Source organism: Verticillium alfalfae, genomic scaffold, assembly GCF_000150825.1.
Source record: "Verticillium alfalfae VaMs.102 supercont1.10 genomic scaffold, whole genome shotgun sequence".
NCBI classification, from domain to species: Eukaryota; Fungi; Ascomycota; class Sordariomycetes; order Glomerellales; family Plectosphaerellaceae; genus Verticillium; species Verticillium alfalfae.
In genome coordinates this window covers 340,741-367,390 of record NW_003315029.1, presented here as the reverse complement: position 1 = coordinate 367,390, position 26,650 = coordinate 340,741, and the positions used below count along the sequence as shown (strand labels likewise).

The 26,650-nt window shown below is 55.7% G+C and overlaps 7 protein-coding genes across 7 annotated transcripts; 1 reads left to right on the top strand and 6 right to left on the bottom strand.

The window, feature by feature from the left end:
* Window positions 1–207: 207 nt before the first annotated feature.
* VDBG_07538 (TPR domain-containing protein) lies at window positions 208–2,013 on the bottom strand (the record flags this gene model as incomplete). The annotated part of the gene is made up of 1 exon (XM_003002033.1): window positions 208–2,013. One exon carries the CDS (start codon window positions 2,011–2,013, stop codon window positions 208–210), a length of 1,806 nt encoding a protein of 601 aa, XP_003002079.1.
* A 1,842-nt stretch (window positions 2,014–3,855) lies between these two features.
* Window positions 3,856–5,450, top strand: VDBG_07537 (CreD; the record flags this gene model as incomplete). The annotated part of the gene is made up of 4 exons (XM_003002032.1): window positions 3,856–3,953; window positions 3,988–4,131; window positions 4,184–4,991; window positions 5,199–5,450. The coding sequence occupies 4 exons, from the start codon at window positions 3,856–3,858 to the stop codon at window positions 5,448–5,450; spliced, it is 1,302 nt and encodes a 433-aa protein (XP_003002078.1).
* A 192-nt stretch (window positions 5,451–5,642) lies between these two features.
* VDBG_07536 (conserved hypothetical protein) lies at window positions 5,643–7,747 on the bottom strand (the record flags this gene model as incomplete). Its single annotated transcript, XM_003002031.1, has 2 exons — window positions 5,643–6,369; window positions 6,642–7,747. The coding sequence occupies 2 exons, from the start codon at window positions 7,745–7,747 to the stop codon at window positions 5,643–5,645; spliced, it is 1,833 nt and encodes a 610-aa protein (XP_003002077.1).
* A 6,599-nt stretch (window positions 7,748–14,346) lies between these two features.
* On the bottom strand, window positions 14,347–15,629 carry VDBG_07535 (N,N-dimethylglycine oxidase; the record flags this gene model as incomplete). Its single annotated transcript, XM_003002030.1, has 2 exons — window positions 14,347–14,491; window positions 14,572–15,629. The coding sequence occupies 2 exons, from the start codon at window positions 15,627–15,629 to the stop codon at window positions 14,347–14,349; spliced, it is 1,203 nt and encodes a 400-aa protein (XP_003002076.1).
* Window positions 15,630–16,713: 1,084 nt separating this feature from the next.
* VDBG_07534 (FAD binding domain-containing protein) lies at window positions 16,714–18,331 on the bottom strand (the record flags this gene model as incomplete). The annotated part of the gene is made up of 1 exon (XM_003002029.1): window positions 16,714–18,331. One exon carries the CDS (start codon window positions 18,329–18,331, stop codon window positions 16,895–16,897), a length of 1,437 nt encoding a protein of 478 aa, XP_003002075.1.
* A 966-nt stretch (window positions 18,332–19,297) lies between these two features.
* On the bottom strand, window positions 19,298–20,940 carry VDBG_07533 (glutathione-independent formaldehyde dehydrogenase; the record flags this gene model as incomplete). The annotated part of the gene is made up of 9 exons (XM_003002028.1): window positions 19,298–19,501; window positions 19,554–19,626; window positions 19,682–20,060; window positions 20,195–20,290; window positions 20,345–20,374; window positions 20,421–20,594; window positions 20,650–20,693; window positions 20,750–20,775; window positions 20,830–20,940. 9 exons carry the CDS (start codon window positions 20,938–20,940, stop codon window positions 19,298–19,300), a joined length of 1,137 nt encoding a protein of 378 aa, XP_003002074.1.
* A 1,059-nt stretch (window positions 20,941–21,999) lies between these two features.
* Window positions 22,000–24,095, bottom strand: VDBG_07532 (sulfate transporter 4.1; the record flags this gene model as incomplete). Its single annotated transcript, XM_003002027.1, has 2 exons — window positions 22,000–23,720; window positions 23,774–24,095. 2 exons carry the CDS (start codon window positions 24,093–24,095, stop codon window positions 22,000–22,002), a joined length of 2,043 nt encoding a protein of 680 aa, XP_003002073.1.
* Window positions 24,096–26,650: the final 2,555 nt, after the last annotated feature.

The window sequence follows — 26,650 nt, the reverse complement described above, 5'->3', positions numbered from 1 at the left end:
CATCAGGCGTGATGAAGGTGTTGGCACGTGGAAAGGTCTAGGGGGCTGCATGGCTGGGGGGAAAGAGGTGTGACTGGTGAATACTGCCGGTCGAGGACGACCTGAAAGGTTTGCTTATTTTGCCTGCCGTCGTAGTTGTTTGGTATCGTCAAATCAGGGTTTGCGCGTCACATGGTCAGCAATGGTGCTCGCATACGGCACAGTCCATCAGTCACGACATGCGGCGCAGTCCTGTGCCGTCACCCTCCTACAGAAACAGGACGACGTGATGTCGACGTCTGCCACCGTGAGGAGCGCATTCAACGTACCCTCGACGGCGCGCGCCTCGTCCGACCTGCCCAGTCGAACAAGGCTCTCGTGGTATCCGTGCAGCGCCCACACGTTGCCGGGATGCTGCAGCGCGCGCGGCAGCCTCTCGGCGCCGTGGTCGTCGATGCCTAGATCGGCCGCGTACGCGGCCAGCGCCTCGGCGGCGCGGCGGCGCTCGAGGAGGAGCGCGCCCTGGGCGTGGCGCACCGGCTGCATCCAGACCCAGGGCTCCTTGTAGGGCAGGGCGTCGGGCAATGTCGACGGCCTCGGCGATCCGCACGAGGGGCGTCGTCGCAGGCGGCTGGGCTCTCGCGGAAGCAGATCTCGACCTCGAGCATTGCGGGCCGCGACGGCGAGGAGGTCGGGGGGCCGTGTTTTTGAAGAGGGGTGCGCGAGGCCGGGACGCGGAGGCGGGCGGCCAGGAAGAGGGCCCTGCGTGGTGCGGGCGCGGGACGTGTTGCCGAGGGCGGCGTGGGCGAGGGCTTTGGCGTAGAGGCGAGTCGCGTTTGTGACGCAGAGGAGCGAGGCGTCTTCTTCGTACTCGTCTGCGTCTGGATTGGCCGGGGGCGCGCTGGGCGGATCGGGCATGGTCGGCAGAGCGAGAATGTCGTGCCAGCGGCCGAAGCGGACAAGCACGTGGGGACGCAAGGCGAGAAAGGCCTCGAGGCGGTCGGCCATGGGCGGCGAGGGGATGCGCAGCAGGGCCGCGGGCAGGGAGGCCTCGAGGCGGCGGCAGGCATCGAGGGCGAGGGCCGACTGGCCGGAGAAGAGGGCAGCATAGACGAGAAAGTGGTAGTCGTGGCTGCGGTAAAGGGTGTAAAAGTTGAGGGGCCCGGCGTGGGCGAGGTAGCGCTCGTCGGCGGCGGCGGCGCGCGTGTTGGCCTCGGCGGCAGCTGCATAAGCGCCCGTCAGGATGTCGAGGTGGGAGGGCATGTGGAGGAGGTGGCCGGCATCGGGGACGAGGGTGCGCAAGTTGTCAGCAGCAGGGAGGCCATGTTCTGGGTGGGGCGACATCTCGAGGAGGTGAATGTAGAGGTGCAGCAGACCCGGGTGCTTGGCGCCGCCTCGTGGAGGGGCACCGGCGTCGACGGAGGTGGCCGAGGCGGCTGTGGTATCAGACAGACCGAGGGCGCGGTCGAGGATGGCCCTCATCTCGAGCGTCTGGGCGCCAGGCGTAGGTTCGCCTGTCTTAAGCTGCCACATGTCCCAGGGGTGGAGGTTCATGACGGCGTCGACGTAAACAGTGATGACGTCGAGATCGTCGGGAAACTGGGCGTGGACAGCCTGCATGGCCTGAGCAAAGGCGAGATTCCAGGGCTCGCAGTCGGCGTCCGGTTTGGCCTGAGGATAGCGACTGAGGACGGCGGCGACGAGGGCTCGCTCCACGGGCGTCACAGCACCGAGATGAGACTGTGCCTGGAGCGCAGCGTCGTGGCCCTGACGCACGACACGCGCGAGCTCGTCGGCGTCGAAGAAGGCCCAGGGTTTGTTGTAGTTTGGGCCGATGCAGTAGGCGAGGCCCCAATAGGCCATGGCACAGGTGCTGTCATGCGCAATGGCGTGGCGGAAGCATTCGGCGGCTTCTTCGTGGTTGAAAGCATAGGACCAAACGAGGCCACGGTCGAACCATGCCTGGCATTGGGCAGATTGGGTGGTCACGGGGCGGGTGTATGTGCCGAGGTCGAAAGGGTATTCGTCTGTCATGTCCATGCCCATGCTGTGAGGGTCGGTGAGTTTAAGTTCTGTGTTCGGATGGTTCGGGGAGGACACACTCGGGATTGTTTGGGGGGCAGACCAGCTTGAAAGGGGGGACAAGATTGATGATGGATGGTTGATGATGGATGGTGGATGGTGGATGGCGGATGGCGGAATCAGGCCATGTCGTCTGACTTGATGGAAATTGCCGGAAGGTATTTGAAGGTCCAGGCACGACAAGGGAAGGAGCGTTATGAGGCGATATCACGTTGTGGCTGAACCGAAGCGCCTCAGTTGAGTGCCTGCCGCGGTCCTCGAGATGGGACGTGACGCAGGCAGGCACAGGCACCTATTACCCCTCTTTCGTCACGTGGCTCACTCGTTGTGGGAGATGCTTTGCTTTGGTGCCAAGAGTACACTGATGAGCAAAAAAACGAAGAGAAGAAGGATTGCAAAACAGTGCAGGCTCAGTCATTCGTCAATGCTGTCTTCATCAAATCATCCACTGAGGCCTAAACTTGTCTCAGTCTGCTGGTCAGTTCTGGGCCTCAACGCGGGGTACAAGCCTGGGACTGGAATTGAGATTGGGGACTGCCGGCTGGGCCCCACTACCCGGAGCCGTTCTACCCCGCTCTACCGGCAGCCTCCGGCCCGCGAATATACAAGATGCCGGACACGATCATTCGGCTTGTCCGCCACAAATCAATCTCGAGGCATCTCAAGCCACCTATCAGACTCTTTCTCTACAGCAGAAATCATCATAGCCAAAGTTTCGGCTTAGCCGTCTTTGTCAGACAGCCCTGATTGCTGCTGTCATGGCGTCAGCGGAGGTACCCCTCCCAACCCAGCGGCATCGTCGGAACTTCCGAATCGGGATTGGATCGGACATGCGCCCAGCCGCCCAGCCGCTCATCAGCCCAGCAGCCCTGCCCACCTCGTCCTTGTCACCCGTCGGGGCGATTCCCGCCCAGCGAGTGTTCAGCCTGGGAAACCCTCCGAGTGCGTCCACAGACAGCCGGAATCCAGGGTGCTGAAATCATTGGACTACAAGGCACATCAGCAAGTGCCGGACGGAGCCAGCCACTGGGAGCATGCTCCGCCCCTGAAACCCGACCTCGGGATTCACCTGCACACGTATGACGCTGACCAGGCTGGTCTCGCCCCGGCCTTGTCGGAAGCCACGAGTTTGGAAAAGCCTGCGGAGCGCGTTGGCGTATCTTGTGCTTCGCAACGTGTGTCTCGTGAAGACTTGTCTGGGGTGGATTCCTGAGGTTCGTTCTTCTTTTTCTTTTTTTTAATGCCGATCCGCTTCTGAACCATGTCTCGCCCGGCGTTCGTCCTCACACGTCAGAAACTTAGTTAGTCAGTGTAGCATTGCTGATTATATATTCGTTCCAGGCACCACCGCCTGTCTGCTGAACCCGGGAGTCTCAGAAGTCCGTTTCTTTTGGCCTTGTCTCAACCGTTAGAACCCATCCGCTGTTCTCTCTGTACCAACTTTGGTACTAACCTCACTGTGCGACCTTGCTGTCCATCTGGCCTGTGTCACTCTTGGATGCCGATCACGCATTCCAATAAGAAGCCGAGAACCCCCAGAATCTCACCCTCAGCCCACCAAAGAAGCTCTGCGCTGGGGCATAAGAACACGTCCACATCCGTTCCAGCATTCTCTCGAAGCCTCAACTGAGACGAGTCTCTCTGTCTCTCGTCTCCCTCTGACCACACCCACTTTGATCACACAGAGACACGACTAGACCCGGCTGGCTGTACCAACAAACCCGAGCCCGACATTCTCCCCCAAACTCCGAAACACAGAATGCCTTCGTGGCTGACAAGGCTGACCGGCGGTCAATGCGACGCCTATATCAAGATTTCGTATGCTTTACCGCCCTTGAATCTTCTGCCCAGCAAGTGACTTCTCAGCCATCTGCTGGTCTGCTGCCCAACTCGTCCGAGACATCGTTTCGCTAACGCCGATCGCAGACCCCAGAGCGACTTTGTTATTTTGAGCGGCTCTGAACGCGAGGCGCCGGGCCAGTACATCCGTGGCAAGGTCACCCTTTGCCTGCCGTCCGCGCAGCGCGCCAGGGGCGTGCAGCTGCAGTTGGTCGGCTATCACAGGACATCGTATGTGGCATCGAGCCTTCTTTGTTTGCATTGTTTGCATTGTTTTCGGTAGGTGGCTGGTATATCGAACACAGGCAGCTGACATGGCCTTCAGCGACCACGACTCAGACCTGCATTCCGCCTCCTCCACGACGGGCGTTGTCTACCAGCACATTTGGGCGCCGTTCCTCATCGACGACGTCCCCTCGGCATCTCTCGGCGGGCCCCTGCCCAAGGGCACTTACGAGTGGCCCTTTGAGCACCTCATCCCGGGCCACGTCCCCGAGACAGCCCGCGGCTGTCCCCGCTGCAGCATCACCTACCACCTCAAGGCGAGCACCGTCCGCGACGCGCCCGACGAGACATCGCCTCAGGCCATGAAGCCCATTCGTATCATCCGCACCCTGCCGAGCTCGGCCTTTGCCCTCATGGACGCCGCCACTGTCGAGGGCACAAGCACCGGCCGCCTCGTCTACTCCCTGTCGCTCGCCCACAAGGCCATCGCCCTCGGCACCGTCCTGCCTGTCGACCTGCGCTTCACCGCCCTCGCCAAGAACATCACCCTGCGTTCCGTCCGCTGCTTGCTGCGCGAGGTCCACTCGCTCGAGACACAGGTGGCCTCGGGCTGCCCCGGCGCCGGGACGACGACCAGCACCGTTGAGGGGTATCGGCTCGCGGCGGCGTGGGACCTGGCGATGGACGACAAGGGCCGCATCGGTCGGTTTGACGGCGCGGCGGGCGAATGGCATGTCCAGAGGCGGCTGCCGATGCCGACGACGCTGATCAAGTGTTCGCCTGATGTTGATGTGCGCGGCATCAAGGTCAGTCACCAGGTGGAATTCGCCGTGACTTTTGCGGAGGGACCTGATATGATTTCGAATGTGAGTTTTTCTTCTTGGATGCGTCTCATCCCCCCGCTCTTATCTGTTGCTTGTTGCCTGTTGGGTTGGTTGCTGCCTCTTGCATCTTCCTCTCTTGCTATGCCGACCTAGTATATCGGTCGATATGGTCCCCTCCCTCATCACTCTCCCCGCCAAGGTTGCCTCCCCCTCATTCCCATGTCGTTAGCCGCGTGTTCCCCATCCCAGAGAGCTGACTGGTGCAGTTCCGAGCCACAATCCCCATCAAGCTCTACATCTCTCCCAACGCCCCCGTCGCGGGCTCGGACTACTTCATCTCGAGGCGCCCCGACGTCCACGTCTGCGCCGCCGGCGCCCTTGAACAGCAGCATGGAGGTGCCCCCCTGCTACGGCCGCCACAAGCTTGGACGAGCTTGCTCGAGGACGACCCGACCCTCCCTCGTTTTTGCAGCGTTACGATCCCGTCGCGCCGGCCTATGACTTTGCCGTGCCGGCTTCAGCGCCGTGTGCTGGTGTGGGGGCGTAGCGTCTGTCTCTGGGCAGGTTTCTTTTTTTTTTCTTTTGTTTATGTATACATGATGTATGTGTGGAGGGGAGCGTTGCTTTGTATCGTACCAGGGTTGCGGCGTCAGCATGGGGAATACAATTTGCATCATATCGTAGTAGCATGCATCAGATGTTAGAGATGCCGTTTTCCTTCCCTTCCATGACCTTTTTCCTTTCTCCTGTTCGAGACTGCGTCATGTGTAGCGTGCTGGCAGTATAGTAAACCACGACCGCCAGGATAGACATGCTGTCCCCCGGGCCGAGGTCCGCCGGCGCCAGTGTCGTCGGCACAATGACGCCGGACTGGTCGTAGGCATATGTCGGCTGGCCGGCCATGGTGACGTGCACGTCGGGACTCTGGGCCATGTACTCATTGTCGGCGAAGGCGGGCGCCTGCGTCGTGACGACGAGCGCCGAGCTCTTGGCCAGGTCGTCTTCGGCTTGTTGGCGCTGCTGCTGCTGTTGTTGCTGCTGCTGTTGAGGCACGAGCTCGGCCGGCTCGTCGACGTCGCGCTTGATGGGCCTCGGTGTCGTGCTCCACCGTGCCTGCTGCTGCGCGAGGACGTTCCGCGGCGTGCTCGGCTTGGCGGGGATACCGGTGAACACGGGTATGTCGTCGGCGAGCTCGGGATACTGGTTGAGAAAGTCGGCGTTCATGGTCCAGGCCTTGATGTCGCGGATGCGCTCCTCGAAGAGCGGCGCCAGCTCGAAGCGCCCCGTCGCCGTGTTCTGCATGAAGCAGTCGTCAAAGCCAAACTGCCAGACCAAGGTGAGGTTCGAGCGGAAGAGCTCCCAGAACTGGTTCGTACAGTAGCGGTGTTGCGAGAAGACGAAACGCTCGCGGATGCCGGGCCTGGTGGGTTTCCTGTCAGTCGTCGTCGAGATTGTACCAGGATATAGAGGATGGATGGTTCGAAGGAGTGGTTGGGACATATGTACAAGACAAAAGCAAAGAATGGCAACGGGGAGCGGGATGTTCGAGTACACACCAGACGAGGAAATCGATCGCATACGGATGTGGGATGGCCTGTTGCGAGGGTCTACTACCGGGTCAGCAACGCTATTAAAGCACAACTCTTTCAAATGGAGAAAATTGCCCTCATGCCATGGAAAGGAAAAACAGACCTCTTACGGTACCATCGTGGTAACGTGGCGAGGCGCTCTGGAGTGGGATCGCCGTGGCAACAGATGAGGAGGTGCATCATCCTCAACACGGCCAAGCGCTCGACGGCGCCACACTTTGAGAAGCAGATATCATCGAGAACACGCAGTTTACGCCATGAATCGGTCATCAGACCGGCCCGCTCGATGCTGTCCCAACCTTCAACGATGGCCCGCACCGGCGTGTCCTGGCTCGCGCGATCCTCGGCCTCAACATCTTCTGCCTCCAGCAGCTTGATAGACTTGCCCAGAGCGCTATTAGCATCGCGCCATGTGTTGCGGCCGCTTGCGGGGTGACCTGGGGGCGGCTCGATGATGGTGAGGCACTCGCATTGTGGGTGGCATGCTGATGGTGGCACCATATAGTGTTCTCCCGAAACGTTGGTCTCTGAAGAGAACTCCGAGTCGCTCCTCGGCATCGCGGTCGGATTCCCCGGCGGCAGCTTGTCATAGTCCTGCGACGAATATGGTGGCATAGCTGCCGTGTTTTGTGCGTGCTGGTGCTGCTGGTGCAGATCGGGATTCTCGAATCCCCAGCCGTATGCCGGCGGCGGCGGAGCAGACGGATGCTGCTGCATGCGAGGATCAGTAGGAGCATACGGTTCACGATGTCCGTGACGTGTCGTCAGCGGGCCGTGGTCGTGAACTTGGGCTTGGGCTTGGGCTTGGGCTTGTGCCTGCTGATCAAAGGGCTTGACGTCTACATTTCGCTCGCTGCGGTCACCCAGGGCTTGCATGGCGGCGACGACAGCACTGGACGATCCTTCTGCTTGGGCTGCCGTCAGGGCGTCGGTATGATGGCGGATCGTGGTGCCCAACGAGGCCAGGACGCCTACGAGCTTGTCCCGCTCCTGGGTTGTCTGCAGCAGGCGCTCCATGAGGTGTGACACCTCGGCGTTGGTGTCATTGTGCGATAGATGGCCAACGAGCTCCTCGAGGTGGGCGATGCGGCTCTTTGTGCGCTCGCGGGCCATGCGCTGGGCCTTGCGGTCTAGCTCACGCTTCTTGAGCCGCCGAGCCGTGACTTCGGGCGTCTCATCTTTGACTTCTGTCTTCGGTACCGCCGACATGATTGTGTGCGGTGCATGCGGTGGGATTTGGCTGGGAGGTGACTATACAGAAAGATGATAAGTGGTATCGTAGGCTTTGTGTGCCAGTATGATGTATAATGGGATGTGTATGTATGTATGTGGTCGTTGCTTCGGAGAAAACTCCTGGAGCTCTGGATTCGCCAGGACGGGATCAAGACGTGGGATGCTAAGCGGAGATATACAACCTCGCCGCCGGTACGCCGTTTAGCCTGGCGGCGAGACCTGGCTTGCTACCCTAGCTCTAGCTTGAGCATGTGCCGGCGGGCGTCAGTGCGGAGGCGAGGAATGGGGTGACGGCTAACCCATGTAAAACTAGCTCATCATAGTGTTTTGCTTGTTATCCCACCAGGCTGCTGCCACCCCTGGTGATTGGACGCCCCTGTTCAGGGTAATACCAGCTGGATGCACCGACGAAGTCTCAGTCACAGGAGTGGAGGGGGGATTGGTCTTGGAGGGGGACGGAAGCTCGCTGGGGAGGGTAATTCTGCGGTTGCTGTTGAGACTAAGAAAGAGAGAGAGAGAGTCCCACCGAGGAGCATGGACAAGGGACAAGGGACAAGGGCATGGGCATGGGCATGGGCATGGGCATGGGCATAGGCATGGGCATGTCGATCCCTTGCGCCTGGCAGCTGAACGCCTACTCTTCGAGAAGTCCACTCTTCTGAAGCCATGATGCTTGCTTGCCTTGTCGACTGGGATCCCAACACAACGGCTCGCTCGCACCCTGTCCTGGATCGTGCTTGGTTGATGACCTTGAACATTCCAACAACCACACGCCCCTCCTCTTCCCTTTAGAGAATCCCTTTCGCGAGCCACCCCCCAACGAACACCTACCACCCACCCCTCAACAGTCGAGTCTATCTCAACAGGCACAGCGTGGGCGTTGGAGGGAGCCATGTAGGATGCATGATCCACCCGGTTGATCTGCCCTCCCGCCGTCATCACCGACCATGCCCCTCTCCCCTTGCGACCCTGTGCAGGATCACCTTAGCGAGTGGAGCCCCCCCCCCCGGCGTGCCCCGGCGCGATGCTGCATGTTCGACCCGGATCAAGGGGTAGGGGATGGGCGCTGGATCCAAACCCAGCTCGGTTTGGCCGTCTCGCAAGGTGGTGGGTGGGTGGTCAGTAGTGCCCAGCGGCGATAAGGCATCACCTCTGGCGAGAGTCCTCTAAAGTGCGAAGCAATGCAAGCAGGTAGTTCAGATGTACGGGACCCATCTGCCTGTCACCGTCGGTCCTGGACGCTGATCTCGGAGATCTTGCAGGCTACTAGACCAAGAGCGGAGCGGTGTGGGCACGAGTCGAAACTCTGTCTACTGTTTGTCTCTATCGCCATCTCTTCTCTCTATCCATCTGCAATGCATAATTTCTCTGTAGGTACTGAATTAGATAGCTGAATACCGCAAAAATCGTTCTTGATAACTGACAAAGCCTCTGCTGATTCGGAGCCACCATGTTGTGAAGGCCGTCAGTCGCCCTTGTCGTCAAGCCTCATGAAGCACGTATAACATCTAGACCTGAACCGAGCACTGGGCTACGGTTATGGGGCCGAGGAATAAAACGGTATTGTTGAGATGCTGCCACCACTGGAAAGTCGAGAAGCCACATTCTTCCCGGCAGGCGTCTGCCTTTTAGTGCAGCCCTCTGCCGGTGTCAGTCACCTTGTACCCTGGGGGTGAGACTCTCGGGGTTCGGCGAAGTTCCAAGACAAAGAGGCCCATGCTTCCTGCCTTGGGTCGCGGGTGAGATCTCAGTAGGAGAGAGATAGACGCTGAATTGGCGTAGGGGGATAGATAGATTGTCAGGGCCCCTGCACCGTTCACGATTTCACATCAGTAGCTGACCTCACTTACCTGGCCCACGCATCTTGGCTTGCCTGATTTGCCACACGGGCACAGTACCGTTGGCTCGTATCGAGGTGGTGCATACGTGTGTATGTACATATTTGTGTGCGCGTGTCTGTGTGTGTGTGCGCGCGCGCGTGCTTTGACGGTGGGCGCAGCCAAGCCATGACCAACGTGACCAACAGGCTGACCTCTTGGCCAACTCGCACTCGCGGGCATTTCTGAGAAGCCCTGAAGCTATCCCCATGAGCTTATTAGCGTTACCGACCGCTAGGTTGCCAAGTACTCGTTACCCCGCTTGGGATACACCCGCAGGGGAAACTGGTCTCCAGCCATTACACCAAGCTTGAGTCGAGGTCCAGGTCAGTTCGGCCCCACGTCGCATCCAAGCCTATTGTGTTGGACGTTGCACTGAAGCTGCTCGGTACCAGGCGAGCAGGGAACACTCGCGAAAGAGGCGGGCGCCGTGGGTGGAATGAGCCCTTAGCACGTGTGCGAACACTTGGTAGCTACCCAAGTGGCCTATCTTGTCTATTAACGCTGTCTAGTCCAGAGTCCGTTTGCGCTCGACTACGGCAGGGTTCTCGCATTCGGCTCATTTTTCGCTTTCCCTAATCCGTTCCGTTGCCTCGTAGCATTGCCTTTGTTAGGTAAAAAGGTCGGATAACCCCCCCCCAAGCTAAGCCGCTTCGTTTCTAAGGCGGCGGCGCCAAGACCCGTTAGGCGCGCCATGGGGTGCGGAAATGATGCGACGGTGGCAAAACTGCGGGAGTGGGCGCCCGCTCGCCAAAAACCTCATAATTAACTGTGGCTCATGTGATATTTCGACGCCCATTCGTCAGGGCCGCTCCATTGTTCACACTGACCGACAAGAAACAACGCAGATCGTTACATGCGCATCTTCTTTTTTCCCGGCAAGAAAGGGTCAAGACTAGGGGACCTGGAGAGCTGGCCAGAAGAAGTAAGGATAAAGAAGGGCAAGGGTGAGCTTGCTGGGGCGTAAGCCATGATCACAGCCGTGGTCTTGGATCTGTTCTCTTTAGACATGCGGTGTATGTGTGTGCGAATGTAACTCTGTGATCAGTGCTTCAGTGTTGATATGTGAGCTCGGCTCCATTAAACGTGTCTTTTGGTAGATCCATTAGCCCCTTTGGAGTTGTCGGTATTACTTTGTAACGAAGCCAGACCCGGCACTCATGTGATCCTTTCGATCGACGTGATGGAGCATACATTGTCTCAAGCATGTGCATCTCTGTCCCGGCCGAGTCTACCGACGCGCCCCCTTTTGCGGGACTCGAGTGATGAACCAACACCCAACGAGGGAGGTCTCCAACATCTAGCCCTCTAGTAGAGGACGAGCAGAGTATCTGTTTCCGGACGTCCGAATGCCGCTCCCTTGACGGCAGCTGAGGATTCACTGACTACCTATCTATTCCTATGTCCACATCCGTCCGGATCCCATGTCTGAGGTATTCGGCGCGGTTGCGACTCTATGCCAAGGTCGGACCGAAGTCTGCAATCTTGTGTGTGTTTTTCACATGTGTCGTCTCAGCAATGACAGCTCAACATGGAACCCATGTGAGGCTATCTCTGCCGAGGACAATATCGAACGAGACTGGGTGATCACTGCCTATCGCGCCATGACGAGCGATGCTACCCGTCCGCATGGGGAAGCTCACCCGCTCTCAGACTTGCTTTCTCGCGCGGTCTGACATGCACTGGCCATGCAAGTGGTTATCTAAGAGGGAATGGCGACGCGAGGCAAGCCGGCTGTGATGGTGCGGTGGGATGCGTTTAGTCCCTCGACGTGCGCCAGCTAGCAGCAGCCAGGCCGCCTATCAACAGCCACACGCGCCAGTCTGGCGGCAACACACGGACGTGATCTACATCGATGTCCATAGTGGGTGATCTCAGTTCAACCTCGTGATTCGATGCCACCATGTTACAGTCTCACAACTGAGAGCTGAAGGCCAGATAAACTGGCGCCCCTACCACCCTGGAGCACACGTGGGCATCAGCAGACTTCCCCGCAAGTTTGACTCGAGGTGGCGGTGATTCTATTTCCCGTTCTGTACAGATCCTCGCGACGTAAGCCACTGGTCTCTCATCGAGAGCACCAAGCTCAGAGAGGGAGGAAAGGGCGCCCGGAGCTTCAGCTCGGTTCGGTGGATGGAACGGCGAGATATGATAATTGACACCGAGGTGAATGAATCGCATTCCCATAGCGGTCATGTGCCAATCGGAAGTGAGGATCGGCCCTGACGCTGTGCTGTCAAATCTTCAATAAAAGCCGCCGCCGTAACCCTTGATGTGACGAACGCAGACTCCCGAGAGCTGTGGTACTTGTTGGCTGAATCCAGTGGCGAATGCGCCAGCCAGGGGGCTGGGACAGCTTCTTCGACAGCAGCACAGAATAAAGCAACGTTTGACTTGAAGTCTTGTGTGGTTTTGCTGTCGCTCGGCAGAGCTGTTATGAGCCAGGACAGGGGGGCCTGCTACGCCACGATCTTCCTGTCAAGTCTGTTTCTCCGAGCTGAGCTAGACGCACGGTTACCTCATTGATGTTGCTGTTGGGAGCAAGGTAGCATTTTTCTGCATCGAAATTTTTGCTTCTCATTTTCTCTACAGCCAGCCTCCTAAACATGTACGTCGCTTTTTGCGCCTCGGCATCCCAACAAGACCCCGAACATGCAACGGGATGTATGTGACCTTAGCTGTCGCATCCTTGCAAAGTCCCGAGCCACGATGGATCGTCCTACATTACATCAGTGGGGTCGTCGTCATCTTTTGAGGGAGCACAGGCCTCGAAGGCCACTGGGCAGCTGAAGTCTCATCGACGGACCGTGGCGCCAATTCCAAACGCGGGCAGCTAGGCCGTTGACAAGCCTGCTAAGGCTGGAGCCAAGGTCAGGCACCTCGACTTGACGTAAGGAGCCCGGACGCTCCCCTTTGACGTCTCGGGGGGCCCGGCGCCAATCGTCCCCAAGGGCGCTTTGTGAATGCGGGAGATCCGCCATTTATCGCCCGCGACCCACCGTTCTCAACCCCTTTTGCCCGCTTGCGCGGACCCAGCCTGCTATTCACCTCACCCACCGACAGCCGGAGCTAATAGGCGCGTTGGGCTTTTCTTGTTTGCATTTGTTTGCATGCTGCGTTGCCGTCCCCGCCGGCCGGCCAGGCCACGCCCCCCCCCCCCCCCCTTGGGATGCCGCATGTGGAACCTGGGCAGTTGTTTGTCTGGACTTGCTTGGCAGAGCCTGCTCCGAGGTGACACGGAGGCTTTATTGGAGGAATCTGCGTGGAGTCGCTCACCAAATTGCAGTCTTTGCCGTAAAGCCCCCTTTTCTCAGCCACAAGGGGACTCCGAAGGGTTTTGATGTTAAGACCTTGATTGAGGATTTTTCAACTCCCTCTTCCTTGTCATGATTCCCAGTAGAGCTGATTGATGATGGACATTTGTAACCTATACCAAGCCGCATATGGAGCCAAGGCGCGGGACATCCGAATAACCCTAAAATCAGCCGAGAAATCGTCCGGCGTACGTCAGGAGCCTCCAAAGCCCGTGTGAATAGCGTCTCGGGTAGGGTGGCTGGATCGAACAAACTAGACCTGTAAGAAACATCAAGTCCGAAGGGGTGAAGTTGGCGGAGCGGACACGCACTGCATGCCATGCCTCACACGGTCATTCTCTGGCGCCTCCCCAACCACAGGACTGAGCAGGTTTCGCGGCGAATAGTATGAGGTTCCGGACAAGGAAGTTCCCAGATGACACTCCTCAAACTCTAAATCATGGGTTGCGAGCCTCTAGACATTCGCCACTCTGAACGCCGGCATGAGATACGCGGTCAGCTTTGTCCGCACAATCAGCGGGCTCGCCCGCAAGGGGCCTCTCCATGGTACGATGAGGGCCGAGAGCGAGCTTCAAGGCAAACCTTAGGAGTATGCGTGCTGGATAGAGGGGGTGATGCCATCCCCAACATGATTATGGGTACCCAGTTGGTCCCCCGAGATTTTCTGCGGACGTTTGCAAACGCAACACCTGTCTTGCCCTCGTCCTGGCTTCCTGGGTTGTAGTGCCTGCTCTCGGACGAATTATCGGACTTACCCCCCTACTGTTCCTTCGTCATCCCATCCAAGGATTTGTTAATGATAGCGTCAAGACAACCGGAGTTGGAGGGCCGCCTTGACTCGTGACGCCAGCACGAACAGCACAGTCGAAGTCTCACCATTTCGCTGTCTCTAATCTCCTGTCAAGCAAATTGGCAGGACATCTCTTACACCTGAACATCTAAACCCTTCACATCAGGTTTCCAAATTGTCGGGAAGGCTATCGAAAGATTTCGCTACCTATTGCTACCCTCGCCGACAAAGATGTCAACACACGTTGTTACTCGGCAAGACTCCGAATGTCTGCCAAGCTGACATGTTGGTTGCACAGACTAGGTATGCAAGTCATACTCCCTAAACTGAACTATACGAAACCAAATCACTAGTCAAGGGCCTGGTACGGTATGCCTCGGCCCATGTACTCGTGCTTGATCATTCAGAAGCTTGATTAGCTAGGCCACATGTCTGGCAGGTTATGAACTTAACATCAGGAGATCACATCGTTCGCCAAGGCTTGGCTGTAAGATGCCGGAAGACCAGATTGTTGATCCAATCAGTTTCGTGTTCCCTTGATGCCAGCGAGGCAAAACGAGCTGCCTATTTGGATCGAAAGAAACAACTAACGATCTATAGTTGCGCCTCTTGTGTCTTGTAGATCTCGTTGTACCCTTCAAGGGATGCCTTTTCCAAAGTCGCCAAGTCGCCGCCCTTGAACCGCTCGGGGTCCAGCGCCCTCCGAACTGCCTCATCGCCATCAATACCATCAATAACTCTGGTCAGGAACTCAGCCGTGCCTGCAGCATGCGTCACCCACACAGCAACGGCCATGTACAAGCCTTTGATCGACTGCACGGCTCCCGCCAGGGCATGTTGTCAGGCGTCATGGAGAAGATGCCGTTGAATTTGACGCCAGCCCGCAGCTGCTTTGACGCCTCGTCCGGCACAAGGCTCGTGGCCGTCGTTAGGGGCGCGTCGAACCCTTGAACCCAGTCGCCGATCGCCGTGCCGTTCGTGAGCTTGCACTCAAGCGGTTGGTGGTCGTACGTGCCAAGGCCGTAACGATCCCCGTGATCGCGCGCATAGACGTGGTGTTCTGGCCAGCGCACAAACGGCATCTTTCTGCCGAGTGATGGTCTAGCCTCACCGTGCAGATACGGGTGTCCGACTGGCACGACAGGGACGACTGGCAGCGGAGTTCCATCCGCAGTCTGGTGCTGGTGGTGGTGGTGCTGCTGCTGCTGCTGGTGTTGTTGTTCACGCGCCAACAGCGTCTGCGCCCAGACGCCGGTTGCCAAGATGACGACGTCGGCGATTAGCTGCCGGCTGGAGGAGACGTTTCCCAGCTCGACACCGGTAGTGCGGCCGTCGGCGATAATTAGGCGGCGGACCTCGGCCTCGACGAACTGCACGCCGTTCGCCTTAGCGCTCTGCTGGAAATAAGCGGTGATGCAGTTGGCGTCGGCTGTCCCGTCACTGGAGAAGCTAAGGGCGGCCCCGGACTCAGTGTCTGACGATCGTACCAGGTCCGGTGCCATCTGACTCGCTTGACGCATGCTCAACAGCTGGGCAGGAAGACCGAGGGCCGCTGCCTTGCTTTGTCTCGATTTGAGCCGCTCGACGCCGGAGATGCTGTGCGCGACCTCGAGGCCGCCGACGGCGTCAAAGCCACCGGGGATCTTGCGGTACTCCGAAACGGTGGCCATGGCGAGGCGCGTGAGGACCTCGGAGTCATTGAACTGGCCTATGAACCCAGGCGCGTGGCCGGTCGACCCTACGAGCGGGCTGAGAGATCGGTCCACCACGGTGATCTGGCGATTGACATTAGAGATGCACAGGAAGTGGGCCAAAGCGGAGCCAACGATGCCCCCTCCGACGATCACCACAGTCTGGGGTGGTTTGATGTGCGACATGGTTGGCAGCTATGGGCAGATGGAACGGCAGTATGCGTGGTCTGATGTTGGTGAGCGAGCCTATGCTGCGAGCTGGCAGCGTATGGCAATTTCGGAATGCTCGATTGTCGATGATGGATGCAACCTTGATGGTGATTCAGTTGCGTCTAAGGCCCTACTATATTGACATCAGGATAGCCCCACAGCCGTGCTCTACACCGTTCAAGACCCGCCTAATTGTCGTACCAAAGGCGCGCCCCTCGTCTACACTTGAGTTATTTCTTGATCGGTCGGAGGGCGCACTAAGTACGTTCCTATCTACACGATCCATCGCGCCCTCCCCCTCAAGTGTTCGACTTTGGGCGAGTCCGACAAAGGCTCGCTTGTCTCACTAAGTGAGAACAATGGCCAGACATTGTGTATGTCCATGGGAATCGACAAGTAACTGCTGTATTCCCAATAGCGGGTCCTGGGGCGTTGTTTGAGGAGGCTCATGTCAAGTCTGGATTGGAGCAGCAAATTCTTATCCGTACATTCAGATGTCTATTGTTTCAAAAAGTGACTGATCTTGCATAGAAGACTGCATTTAGGGTTTGTCCAGGTGGACGAAAGTCTAAAAAGCTTCAAGGCTGACTAGTCCTAGTCATTGTGATCTGCACTCTGAGTCAAATGATCTGGAAATGCGGCTGTGTGTGCTCTAAGCGAAGTAGAGTACCAACATGAATTCACTTCCAGTGTCATGACCTTGACGATGCATCGAATGGACGCAGAGACCCTTGTGAGTGCCAGATCAGCCTCAAGCTATGCTGGGAATGCCTAACGACACTGGGCTGTGGTCAACGTAAGAGGAAGGCACAGATTCAGCCGCGTACAAATTGATTACTGTCGCTGCTCTTTCAACCTCAGACGCCGTTGAGTATCTTGGAACTTTGGGGGGAAAGAACTCAGAACATATAGGTAGACCTTTGAAGCGAATTGATTCATACTCGCGCATGTTTGTACGATTGATGACCCCGGGAAATCGTGCTCATGAAGACAGCACGCGCACCTGTCGTTGAGGGACTACAACAGACAAAGTGGTGATTGCAGCATGGTTGCGGTTGAAATGAAGAGGAAAGAGGGACCTAAGAAGATGATATTCGAGGACCACCCCTTGATGAGATAGCTCTGGCCGCACATGATATGACAGCCTTGCCAATACCATCAAACCATGGTGCAAACGTGTGTCAATAGTTAGTGAGGCCAGTGGCTTCCAATTTCTGATTGTCCAAACTGAGATCCCAATCTCAAGCCCGACGCCGCTCACAGGAGAAAGATCTACACATGCGACCGTGGTTATCTACCTTCCAGGACTCACTGCCAACGCCCGCGACGGCGTACAAAAGTCCCTCGGGATCAATTTTATTCTTTATTCGAAGCAGTTCCGGGTAATTCTCTCCGAAGAACGTTTCTTGCCAGTCAGGCTGCTGAAAGTCCGCCTCATTCATGTAGGCCCCGGCTCCGGGTGTGGCAGCCTCAATGACAGGCTGCACCTCGTTCGTGATGCGATCCTGAAGTGCAACCATCTCTTCGAAGGGAGCCCCGAAATCCCAAGGGAGAGTCAAGGAGACCTGCACGATGGAGTCCCGCCACTGGGGCAAGACGGCGTTGATGTTGTTCTTCCCGAACGGCGAAACGTTCAGACCAACGCCAATGAAGACAACACCGAGCTCTACGAGCTTTCTGGTCGTAGGCGCGAAGTCTGGCAGAACTTTTCGAGGCAGCAGTCGACCGCCGAAGAGGTCTGTCCCTACTTGAATGTTGCCCGAGGGTAGCGGGCCCCAGTAGTGGTTGTAATGGTCGGCGTAGCTGCTGAACTCAGTGTACGCCACTTCGAGCTCGATACCGAGCCCAGCGAGAGAAGTGCTGAACGGCGCCAGAATTTGCTCGGTCTCCTCCCTTTTCTTGTCGTACGCAGTGAGGGCTGCAACCTGGAAGAAACCTGGGCCGAAGAAGTAAATGACCATGACACCCGCGTCGACAATGTCGGGCAGTGCAGCATGGAAGGCGTCTACGACATCGTACAGAAGCTCCGATTGATTCGACGGAATAGCCACTGCAAAACGAGCGCCGCTGACCTTGGCGTCAGGGTGAACTCGGACAACCATGGATACCACGACGCCAAAAACGCCGCCGCCACCACCACTCAGTGCCCAGTACAGGTCTTGGTTTTCGGAGCTCGAAGCGGTTACCAATTCTCCCGAGGGTGTTACCACGTCGAAAGACAGCGCATTGTCCGCCGCTAGACCAAAGATCGAGCTCAAGGCAGAGTGTCCTCCGCCCTGGGTGTATGCGCCCGCGAGACCAACCGTGGGACATTCTCCGGTCACAACCGTGAGACCCTCGCGACGGGCGACTTCAATGGCCTCAAACCCCTGGACCCCAGCGCCTAGCTTCAAGGCCTTGCCGACGTACTGACCATCGTGCCAATCGATAATCTCCATGTCTTTAAGGTGATGTATCCAAACAGATAAAGCACCAGCTCCGGTTGACCGGCCGTGGTAGTCGTGTCCGGTGTTCCTGATTACGAACCTAACGTTCTTTTCTTCAGCAAATCGCAGCGCAGCGATGATATCTTCCGGCCCTGAAGCATCAACGGTGTACACCACATAATTTCCCAGCTCACATGGAGCATCTCGCGGCTGAAAGGGATCGCAGCTCTGATTGGCGAACAAAGGCGCCATCACTGATGAGGATGATTGAGAGCTGGCGTATAGGTCAGTTTCATGGATGGACACAACCTCAAATTCAAGACCGACAGGTGCATAAACTCACTGGACTGTCGAGAAACGCCACTCCTCTTGGAGACGAGCGCATTCCGCTTCGTCATAGTCCTTCCCGTGACATGCATTAGCTAGTGGTACTGTTGCAATCAGTCTGCCCCCGACGGTTTCGTTCAGTCGGTTCCATTCTGACTTCATAGGCCAGCATGTATCCCCAGGGAGACATTTGCAAGAGCCTTCATCAAAGAGACGTCGTGATGAGAGTTGAAGCCCCGATCCAGCGACAATACTGAAACAAAGGGCGAATCCGATCAATGTCAACTGCATTTCAGATCAATCAGCAGAACATGTCGTCCTGTGTTTTTGGTAAAATGGACTGTGATCCTGCAGGTTGGGAAAAAACAATCTTGATTCTCTTCGCCAAGACTTCGGTTCAGGATCGGCAGCAAACATCCTGGGCTGATCCTTCATACGCGTATCTATCTCGCCCTGTAGGAGCCCCTGACATGTAGGTCAGGGGTGAGACGACAGCTGGCAAGGCCTTGGCCCTCAGTGGATTTATGCACATCGAGGTGAGCACACCGCCCGAGGAGCGTCAATCATCTCCTAAACAGCACAAAAGTCCGGTTTAGGCGGCGATATTATTCACATTCAGCAATCATGTGCCTCGCCACGGCGGTCCCGCCTCAGACAAGAATCAGTGACGACCACTAACCTTTCAGACCATAGAGACTTTGAGTCACGAGCATCCAAGAAACATGCAAACGAAATTTCAATTAGGTAGACCAAATACGGTACTCGAAGAACAGGAGACAGTTCGCAGATATTGCCAACAGATTGTGGGCAGCATGACCAAACGATCCCAGAGTGCGACCCTCATGACCTTCTGTCGCGCATATAAACTCACTTCACACGAGTGCCCTTTTCTCAGAAACCCCCGTTCGGATGGATGAGAACCTTCGTGTAACCATCGATTCTCTTGTCGAACTTCTGATAGGCAACTTCAACGTCATCGATACCAATCTCATGAGAGACAACGAAGCTCGGCTTCGCCTTGCCTGCAACAATGAGATCTCTAAGATAGCGGTTATAATGTTTGACGTTGCATTGCCCGGTGGAAAGACTCAGGCCCTAGTTTGTGTTAGCTAGAATTGGTGACTATCTGCTATTTCTTCCGACTTACCTTCTCAAACAGCTTTCCGAAGCTGAGGCTGATCATACCCTTGCCCGATGCATCATCAGGCGCGCCAGGATCACTACGAAGCTCTTCGTCAGCGGTCATTTCAGCGCTGTTGTATAAGCATGGTATACCTGGGCACGTAAAGGCCGGGGATTCCCATCCCACCGCAAGCCCTGGTGACGCGAATCATGCTCTCAAGAACGATATTCGGCTGCTCCTTCGAGCCGCCTTTATCAACCGCTTGGTAGCCAACAGCGTCCACGGACCGATCGACCATACCATCGTTCGCCTTGATGATCTGATCCACTGGGTCACTGGAGCTAAAGTCAATGGGCACGCATCCGATCTTTTCCGCTGCCTTCAGGCGCTCAGGAACACGATCGACAACATAGACGCGTGAGGCACCACGTAGTACGGCAGAGTAAGCCGCCATTAGCCCGACGGGGCCAGCGCCGAAAACTGCAATGCTTTCGCCGGGCTTGAAACCGGATAGTTCGACACCATGCCATCCTGCCCATGTTAGCACGCAGAAATGCAGATTAGTGGCTTCAGTTGCGGGAGGGTACCTGTTGGGAAGATGTCTTGTGTGTGCGCCCAATTAGTAAAGGTCTCAGTAGTTACATCTTTGATGCTCTAGCTCTCACCTGCAAGCAGAATAAAGTCTGACTCGTTCTCCTTGCCTGCCGGTAGCTTCAAGGCATTGAAGTCGGCATAGGGTACTCGGATATATTGTGCTTGCCCTGTAGAATACAGCTTAATAGGGGCGCATCATAACACAGATTCATCAGACTCACCACCGCGGTAAGGCCCCATAGACACGTAGCCTGAAAAGTCAGTATCAAATGGTCGAAAAGGCTTCGAATAACATACCATATGCCCCTCCTGCGAACCCAGGGTTGACACCAGTGCAGAAAGCAGTGCGCCCTTCCTCGCAGTTTCGGCAGCGGCCGTCAGCGACATTGAACGGCATTACAACGCGATCACCCTTTTTCAGAAGCGTCACGCCTTCTCCCAACTCCTCAACAATCCCCATATTCTCATGGCCTGCCTTCAAGTCAGCTTTCCAGTAATGAGATGAGGTGACTAGTGTCACACCAACCAAAGGTGATACCGGGCTCAGCAGCCGTTCTGCCCTCGTACATACTGCGGATGTTGATTAGAGGTCTTCCAAGACAACCTCCCCCATCCCCCCTACTCACTGCAAGTCACTACCACAGATCGCTGCCTGTAGATTTATTAGGTTTCTCCATTAATTACGGTCGCAGTGGGCCATCTTTACCGTTGTGACTTTGACGATGACATCATCGGGATGCTCTAGCTTTGGCTTCTCAACCTCTTGGACCTTGACCTCGAACGGCCCTTGGTAGTTCACAGCCTTCATGGTCGTCATATCGTACGGATTGCTTGAGGGGAGTCAGTAAAATTCGGAAGAACATGATGGGGGGACAACAGACACAGAACGTCCCTGGACACCCCTTCTTATTGATGTTTCCAGTCGACTCTACCCCGCGTTCGATAAACGGACTGGTAAGCATGACGGGAAGTCCGGGCGACAAATCTCGGGTTTCGCCCGGCGTTCTGTCCCCGCGATGACGCTCTTATTCCTAATTTAGAGGCTTGGCTGCACCAATCGTGGGGAACAAAACGCGGGGAAGATGGAAGAGAGGACGAAGGATGTCCCGGCATTTGGAATCACACGCTGAACTGTGGGGAAAGGGACATTATAGTTCGTGCTGCCACGAGGCTGCTGCGCCAACAAGCTCGAGCAGTGCGCAAGTCGGCCGACAGAATGGCGGCCATGCCTGTGGAATGGTCTGGCCCTGGGGCTGAGGCGCAATGTGGCAGCACCGATCTGCACATGATAATAAAGGTGTGGTCGTGACGAGGGTTCGGGTCAAAAAGAAGCTAGTTAGCCGGTGCACCTTCAATACATACCGGTGTAGGGCCGGTTGAGATGCTAGAGTTTTCGCTATCCTCTACGTTGACCTGGCTTCTTGAGCTGCTAAAATGGTTCGTTGAAGTGAGTGGGAACTATCAGCATGTCTATCGTCGACAATCTACCATCGTGGAGCTTCGACATGTCCAAACTGGGGTCGCACTACGTGATCACACTATGAAATATTTCTGGTGGCGTGGAATGGCCGTGGAAAAGGGGGGAACGTGAAGCTACACCTAGAAATAGCCTGTACCTTCATTGCAAATGCTGGCAGTACAAGTGACCAATGACCTTCCTGTCAACCGCCGAATAGAGCTGAAGTATGGAAAAAACCAAAAACGTCGATTATTGTAGAGATACTTCAATGGCGTACGTGTCGTGACCCTGAGTAATGTATCCAATGAAACCAGACCCAAACGGTATCCTTACGCAAGTCATGTGTTCCGTCATGATGACTTCTTTACCAGAAAGAAATAGAGAAAGCGAATTCGCCTGCTGTTGACTAAATCCGGCTCAAGCCTGTGCCTTCTCGTCATGAGAGACCATGCCCTTGATCTCATTATCATCTGACGCTCGATCTCTCTTCCGTGGCGCCGAGATGGCGCTGGCCAAGTCTGGGTAGAGGAGCACGGTGCCTGTCTGGATGTCTTCGTTCGCAGTGGCATCGGCGTCAAGTACTAGCCACTGCGCTCTCTCGAATCGCTGACGGACGTAAGGAGACATTCCAACGAACCGCAATTCCACATTGTCCCCACCGTACTTGCGAACGCTGGCGGCAAGATTTTTCAAATGACTGATGGCGGTGAAGTCGATGTGATTAACCCTCGCAAAGTCGAGGACGACGAGACCAATTTCGGGCAACGACGTGGGATCATGGATGCCAGCCTTCTTCCGGAGCCTTCCAACGCGTTTCTCGCCAACGACAGACCAGTTGCGCTCGGTCTCGGGTCCGTGGCTGCCATTATACACGGGCGCGTGGAATGTTTGAATGTCATCCAGTACACGAGATGTGTTACTGAAAGCGTTGGGGAAGAAAAGCGATTCGTTGAACCTGAAGACTCGCGTGTCCTCGGGCAGGTTCCTCGGAACTGCGCTTGATGCATGCAGTGCGCGAGCAAGCTCGGACTGGGATTGAGAAGATCCGCTTGACGAGAGAGTTGTGAAGACTTGGCGCAACAGGACATAGACGATGTTGAAGCCGACGGCAGCGCCGATTCCGATTTCAGTAGAAACAAAAAGCGAGACCCAAAACGCAATCATGGAGGAGATGAAGTCAGCTAAAGAGGTCTTCCAATATCGGTAAAAAGTCGACGGCGGTGAGATCAGGGGCCACACGGCCGTGATGATGATCGCAGCTAGTGTTGCTTTGGGGATCCAAAACAGCGTTCCGACCAGTTCATACACGCAGATGAGGACCACCGCCATGGTAACGAGACCGGACAAGGGTGATTTGACATTGCAAGAAGAGTTGACAGCTGTTCGCGACATGGCGCCGCCGACGCCCATGGCGTGAAAGAAGCTGTTGAAGAAATTGGTTACGCCGAAGTAGCAAAGCTCTTGACTTTGGTCTGTCGTGTACTGATTCCTGACTGCAAAGGCACGGGCAATCGCTGTATGTTCCACTGCTGCACCGATGAACACTGCAATGCTGCGGCCGGCCACTTCTGGGATCAGATCCTGGCGCGGGAAGGTGGGTGCTTGTTGGCCATTGGCCTTGACTTCGACGACTTCAAACAGGTACTCCGACCTGTTTTTGTTCACTCCATAGCTGACCCCAGTGAAAAGTACGAGGGTCAGAAAGGCTCGGGTGATGGAGAGCAGCCATATAGTCTTGTTCTTCTTCCCCCACCGCTTCCCAGCTTGATCAAGGAGTGTCAGGAAAAGGATGCCTGAAAACCCGATGAGACAAGCCCATCCATTTGCGTTGGGCAACTGGTTAAAGATGTCGTGGATCTGGGTGGCAGCGCCGTCGCCGACGTTGTCTTCTCCCAAAAGAGAGTCCATCTGATTCAGGATGATCGTGATGGCGACTGCGGAAATGAAACCGCTGAGGACGGGCAAGGAGATAAATTCCAAAAGAAACCCGAGCTTTAGGAAACCCAGAATCATACCGTAGACACCCATCATGAGCGCTGTAGCTGAAGCGATTTCTGATGGTGTCCATCGATCTTGTAGGGCGTGAACGTTCTCGGATGTGAGGAGACCAATCAGTGAAGTTGGTCCAGTTGACAGGTCTTGGCACGGGGGTTAGATGTATCTTGGCATATCTCCTGGCGATGAACCATACCTTTGGTGGTTCCCATGAAAGCATAAACGGCTGCGGGGAGCCAACTCGACATGAGACCATACTCAACGGGGATGTCTGCAATCTTGGCGTACGACAGTCCCTGGGGAATGAGCATCAGACCAATGGTCAGGCCCGCAATCAAATCATTAACGATCCATCGTGGATTGTACCGAGGAAGCCACCCGATGATTGGGAACTTCTCGACAACGTAATGGACTGAAGCAGAGGGCAGGGCGCGAGCACCAGACGCTCCAAGACGTCCAACTCGGTTCCAAGTCACGTCAGTTCTGACATCGGCCTTGATTTTGTCTAAGACCTTCATGGCTAAGACGATCGGTTTGAGAAGACAAATGTAAACGTGAATGAAAGAGACGAGTAGACGACAAGAAGGTCTGTAGCCTGCCCATTCAGCATGAGCCGGGAGGCCTGGGTGGGCTTTACATATGTGAGCCTCTTCGTTACAGACCTTCTGAAAGCGGACCTGCGGCCGCTTCCTGACGCGTTGCTAGCTTGAATCACTCAACCCTACGCAGCGGATACTCAGGCTGACGTCGCAGTGTCGCATGGACTTGTTGCATCGATCAATCTACAAAGACTGGTATCTAACCGGCCTACTTCGGTCTTCGGGATCGTCGACTTGTCACTAGATAAAAGCTCGAAGGGTGTGCATGGTGCAGCATGTCGAAAAGAGAGAGATGAGAATGGATGCCACACCAGTCTCATCACCGAATGCAGTGTTCTGGTGGTGTAGGGTGAGTGGTCACCAGGCAGTACTCTCCGGCATGTTCGCGGTAGAGAGGGGTAAGCGAATCAAATGTGTACAACCTCGTGAAACGAGGGGGAGATACATGATGCAACAGGACGGCACCCAATGATCAGGCAGGTTGCCAATGGTACAGTCTGGGTGAAGTAATCCATGGTTTTTGGTGTGCAATCGGCCGAGTCCTAAAATGCCGTCCAACCGGGAGTTCTCCGCAAGTAACGGTCTGTGGCCCACACCAGGGTGCTTAGTTGAACGGGAGGAACTAGGCTTGATCCTCGGCGCCCGCAGTCGTACTGGGGTTCTTGATTTTGCTGCTACCCATGGCGCAGGTCTAATTTGGTTAGCGCCCTTGCCGCTCTTGCTCCGGCTCGGCTCAGTCCAAGCTCAGGCACGCCTCAGTCACAGCGAAATATGCAGGTTGTGCACAAACAACTGCTGGAACGGTCTTACAATTCAAACAGTAGCCATGTTCTATATTTATGGGCTTGTCGAGGCTTTCGGTGTACTGGGTCGATGAGTCACATGGGTGGCCTCCCGAGGGGATATATCCATGTCGAAAGGTCGGTGTACCCTGATACACCCTTTCATACGAGGAAGATCCAGGAAAGGGGCTAACAAGCCGGGGCCAAAAATACACGCACTCCTTAAAAGTGAGTCTACCTCAAGTGGTTATACCTATACCTCATAGTGCCCTTAAACTAATAAGAAAACAACCTATTATGAAAGGTACGCCCAAGGACTGACTAGAGAAAATCTCAGGTTGCTCTGTTCAGGTTGAAAGTGCTAAGAGCTTTATAAAGTTAAGATTTCTTATGGGTGGTACTTGTCCTAGGCAGGTTTGGAATGCGATTCTTTCTGGACACCCTGTCGGCCGACATAACACTTGTTTGTGGACTGGCATATAAATAGAATCTTCCCATCTTGTTCGGCCATACTTCTTTACCTCCAGGCTCCATTCAACGCGAGAACAAAGAATGTTAAGAATTTTAAACCCAGCAGCGCATCGTAGGTCCCCGGCCCTGAAGCGATGCGATCCGGTTCACCCCCCTCCACCCTGTCCTGCACAGCTTTTGACTGGAAGGGCTTGCCCTTCGATATTAGAGCCAACATTTTGAAGGTAGGGACCGAAAAGGATATTCATTCGGTTCCGAAAGCGAAAATTCGCCGCCTCACTTCTTACTCTTCAGTCTGTAAAGGCTGGCAAAGATTCTTTGAGGGTGAGATTTGGCACTGCCTAGTCCTGACTCAAACATGCCTACCCGAGTTTGAAAGAATTACCAAACTCTCACCGCACCGAAAAGGCTATATCCGGGACATCCATCTCCGGATCGAGCTCCACAGATACACTTGTACAACGTGCACCTCATTTAGGAAGCCGTTGCAACAGAAGCTGGACAAACAGACATTCCAGGATGCCATCTTTCGTCTGTTCTCAATCCTTAGCACCTGGGGGGCACCTCTTGTCACCGGAATACTCCTCGAAATCAACGCCATCTCGTCTAGCGATAGGGAACATATCTTCCAGGCCGATGTTCATCTTGATACAGAGGACTTTTCGCGGTGTATAATCCAGACAGACATGACTGAGCCGCATAACCCCTGGCATGGATGGTCCCGCGGTCGCCGGACGGAGCCCCTTAAGCTTGGAGCACTGCTGAAGGTGTTCAGCTCCGGTTTGTACTCTGAGTTTCGGGACTAGCTACTTCCCCAGGTCCCAGTGATCCAGACCCTCCTTATTCGACGACAGACCCGACGCATGATCGGAATCGATGCCTTGCAAAGCGTCTTACAAAGCTTGCCTCGACTCGAGATATTAATATTCGAACCCTGGCGAACATTTTGGCGGTCTACCTCTTGGGGTTATGATGTGGACAAAGGTACGTCTTTCCCACCGCAAACCTGATAAGTATAGCACTAATTTTAAGACTAATACAACGGCTTAGCAGTTTGCGTCGAGATCATCACACATTCTCTTCCACAAAGCCTCACGAGTCTCATTTTATCTGAGGATTTCAATGAGGACTTTAACTTGTTTTCCATCACGACGAATTTTCCAATGATGGTTCTTCCGTCCGGAGCTTGTACGCAACGCCGTCCCCAGCCCTTGGGCTTGC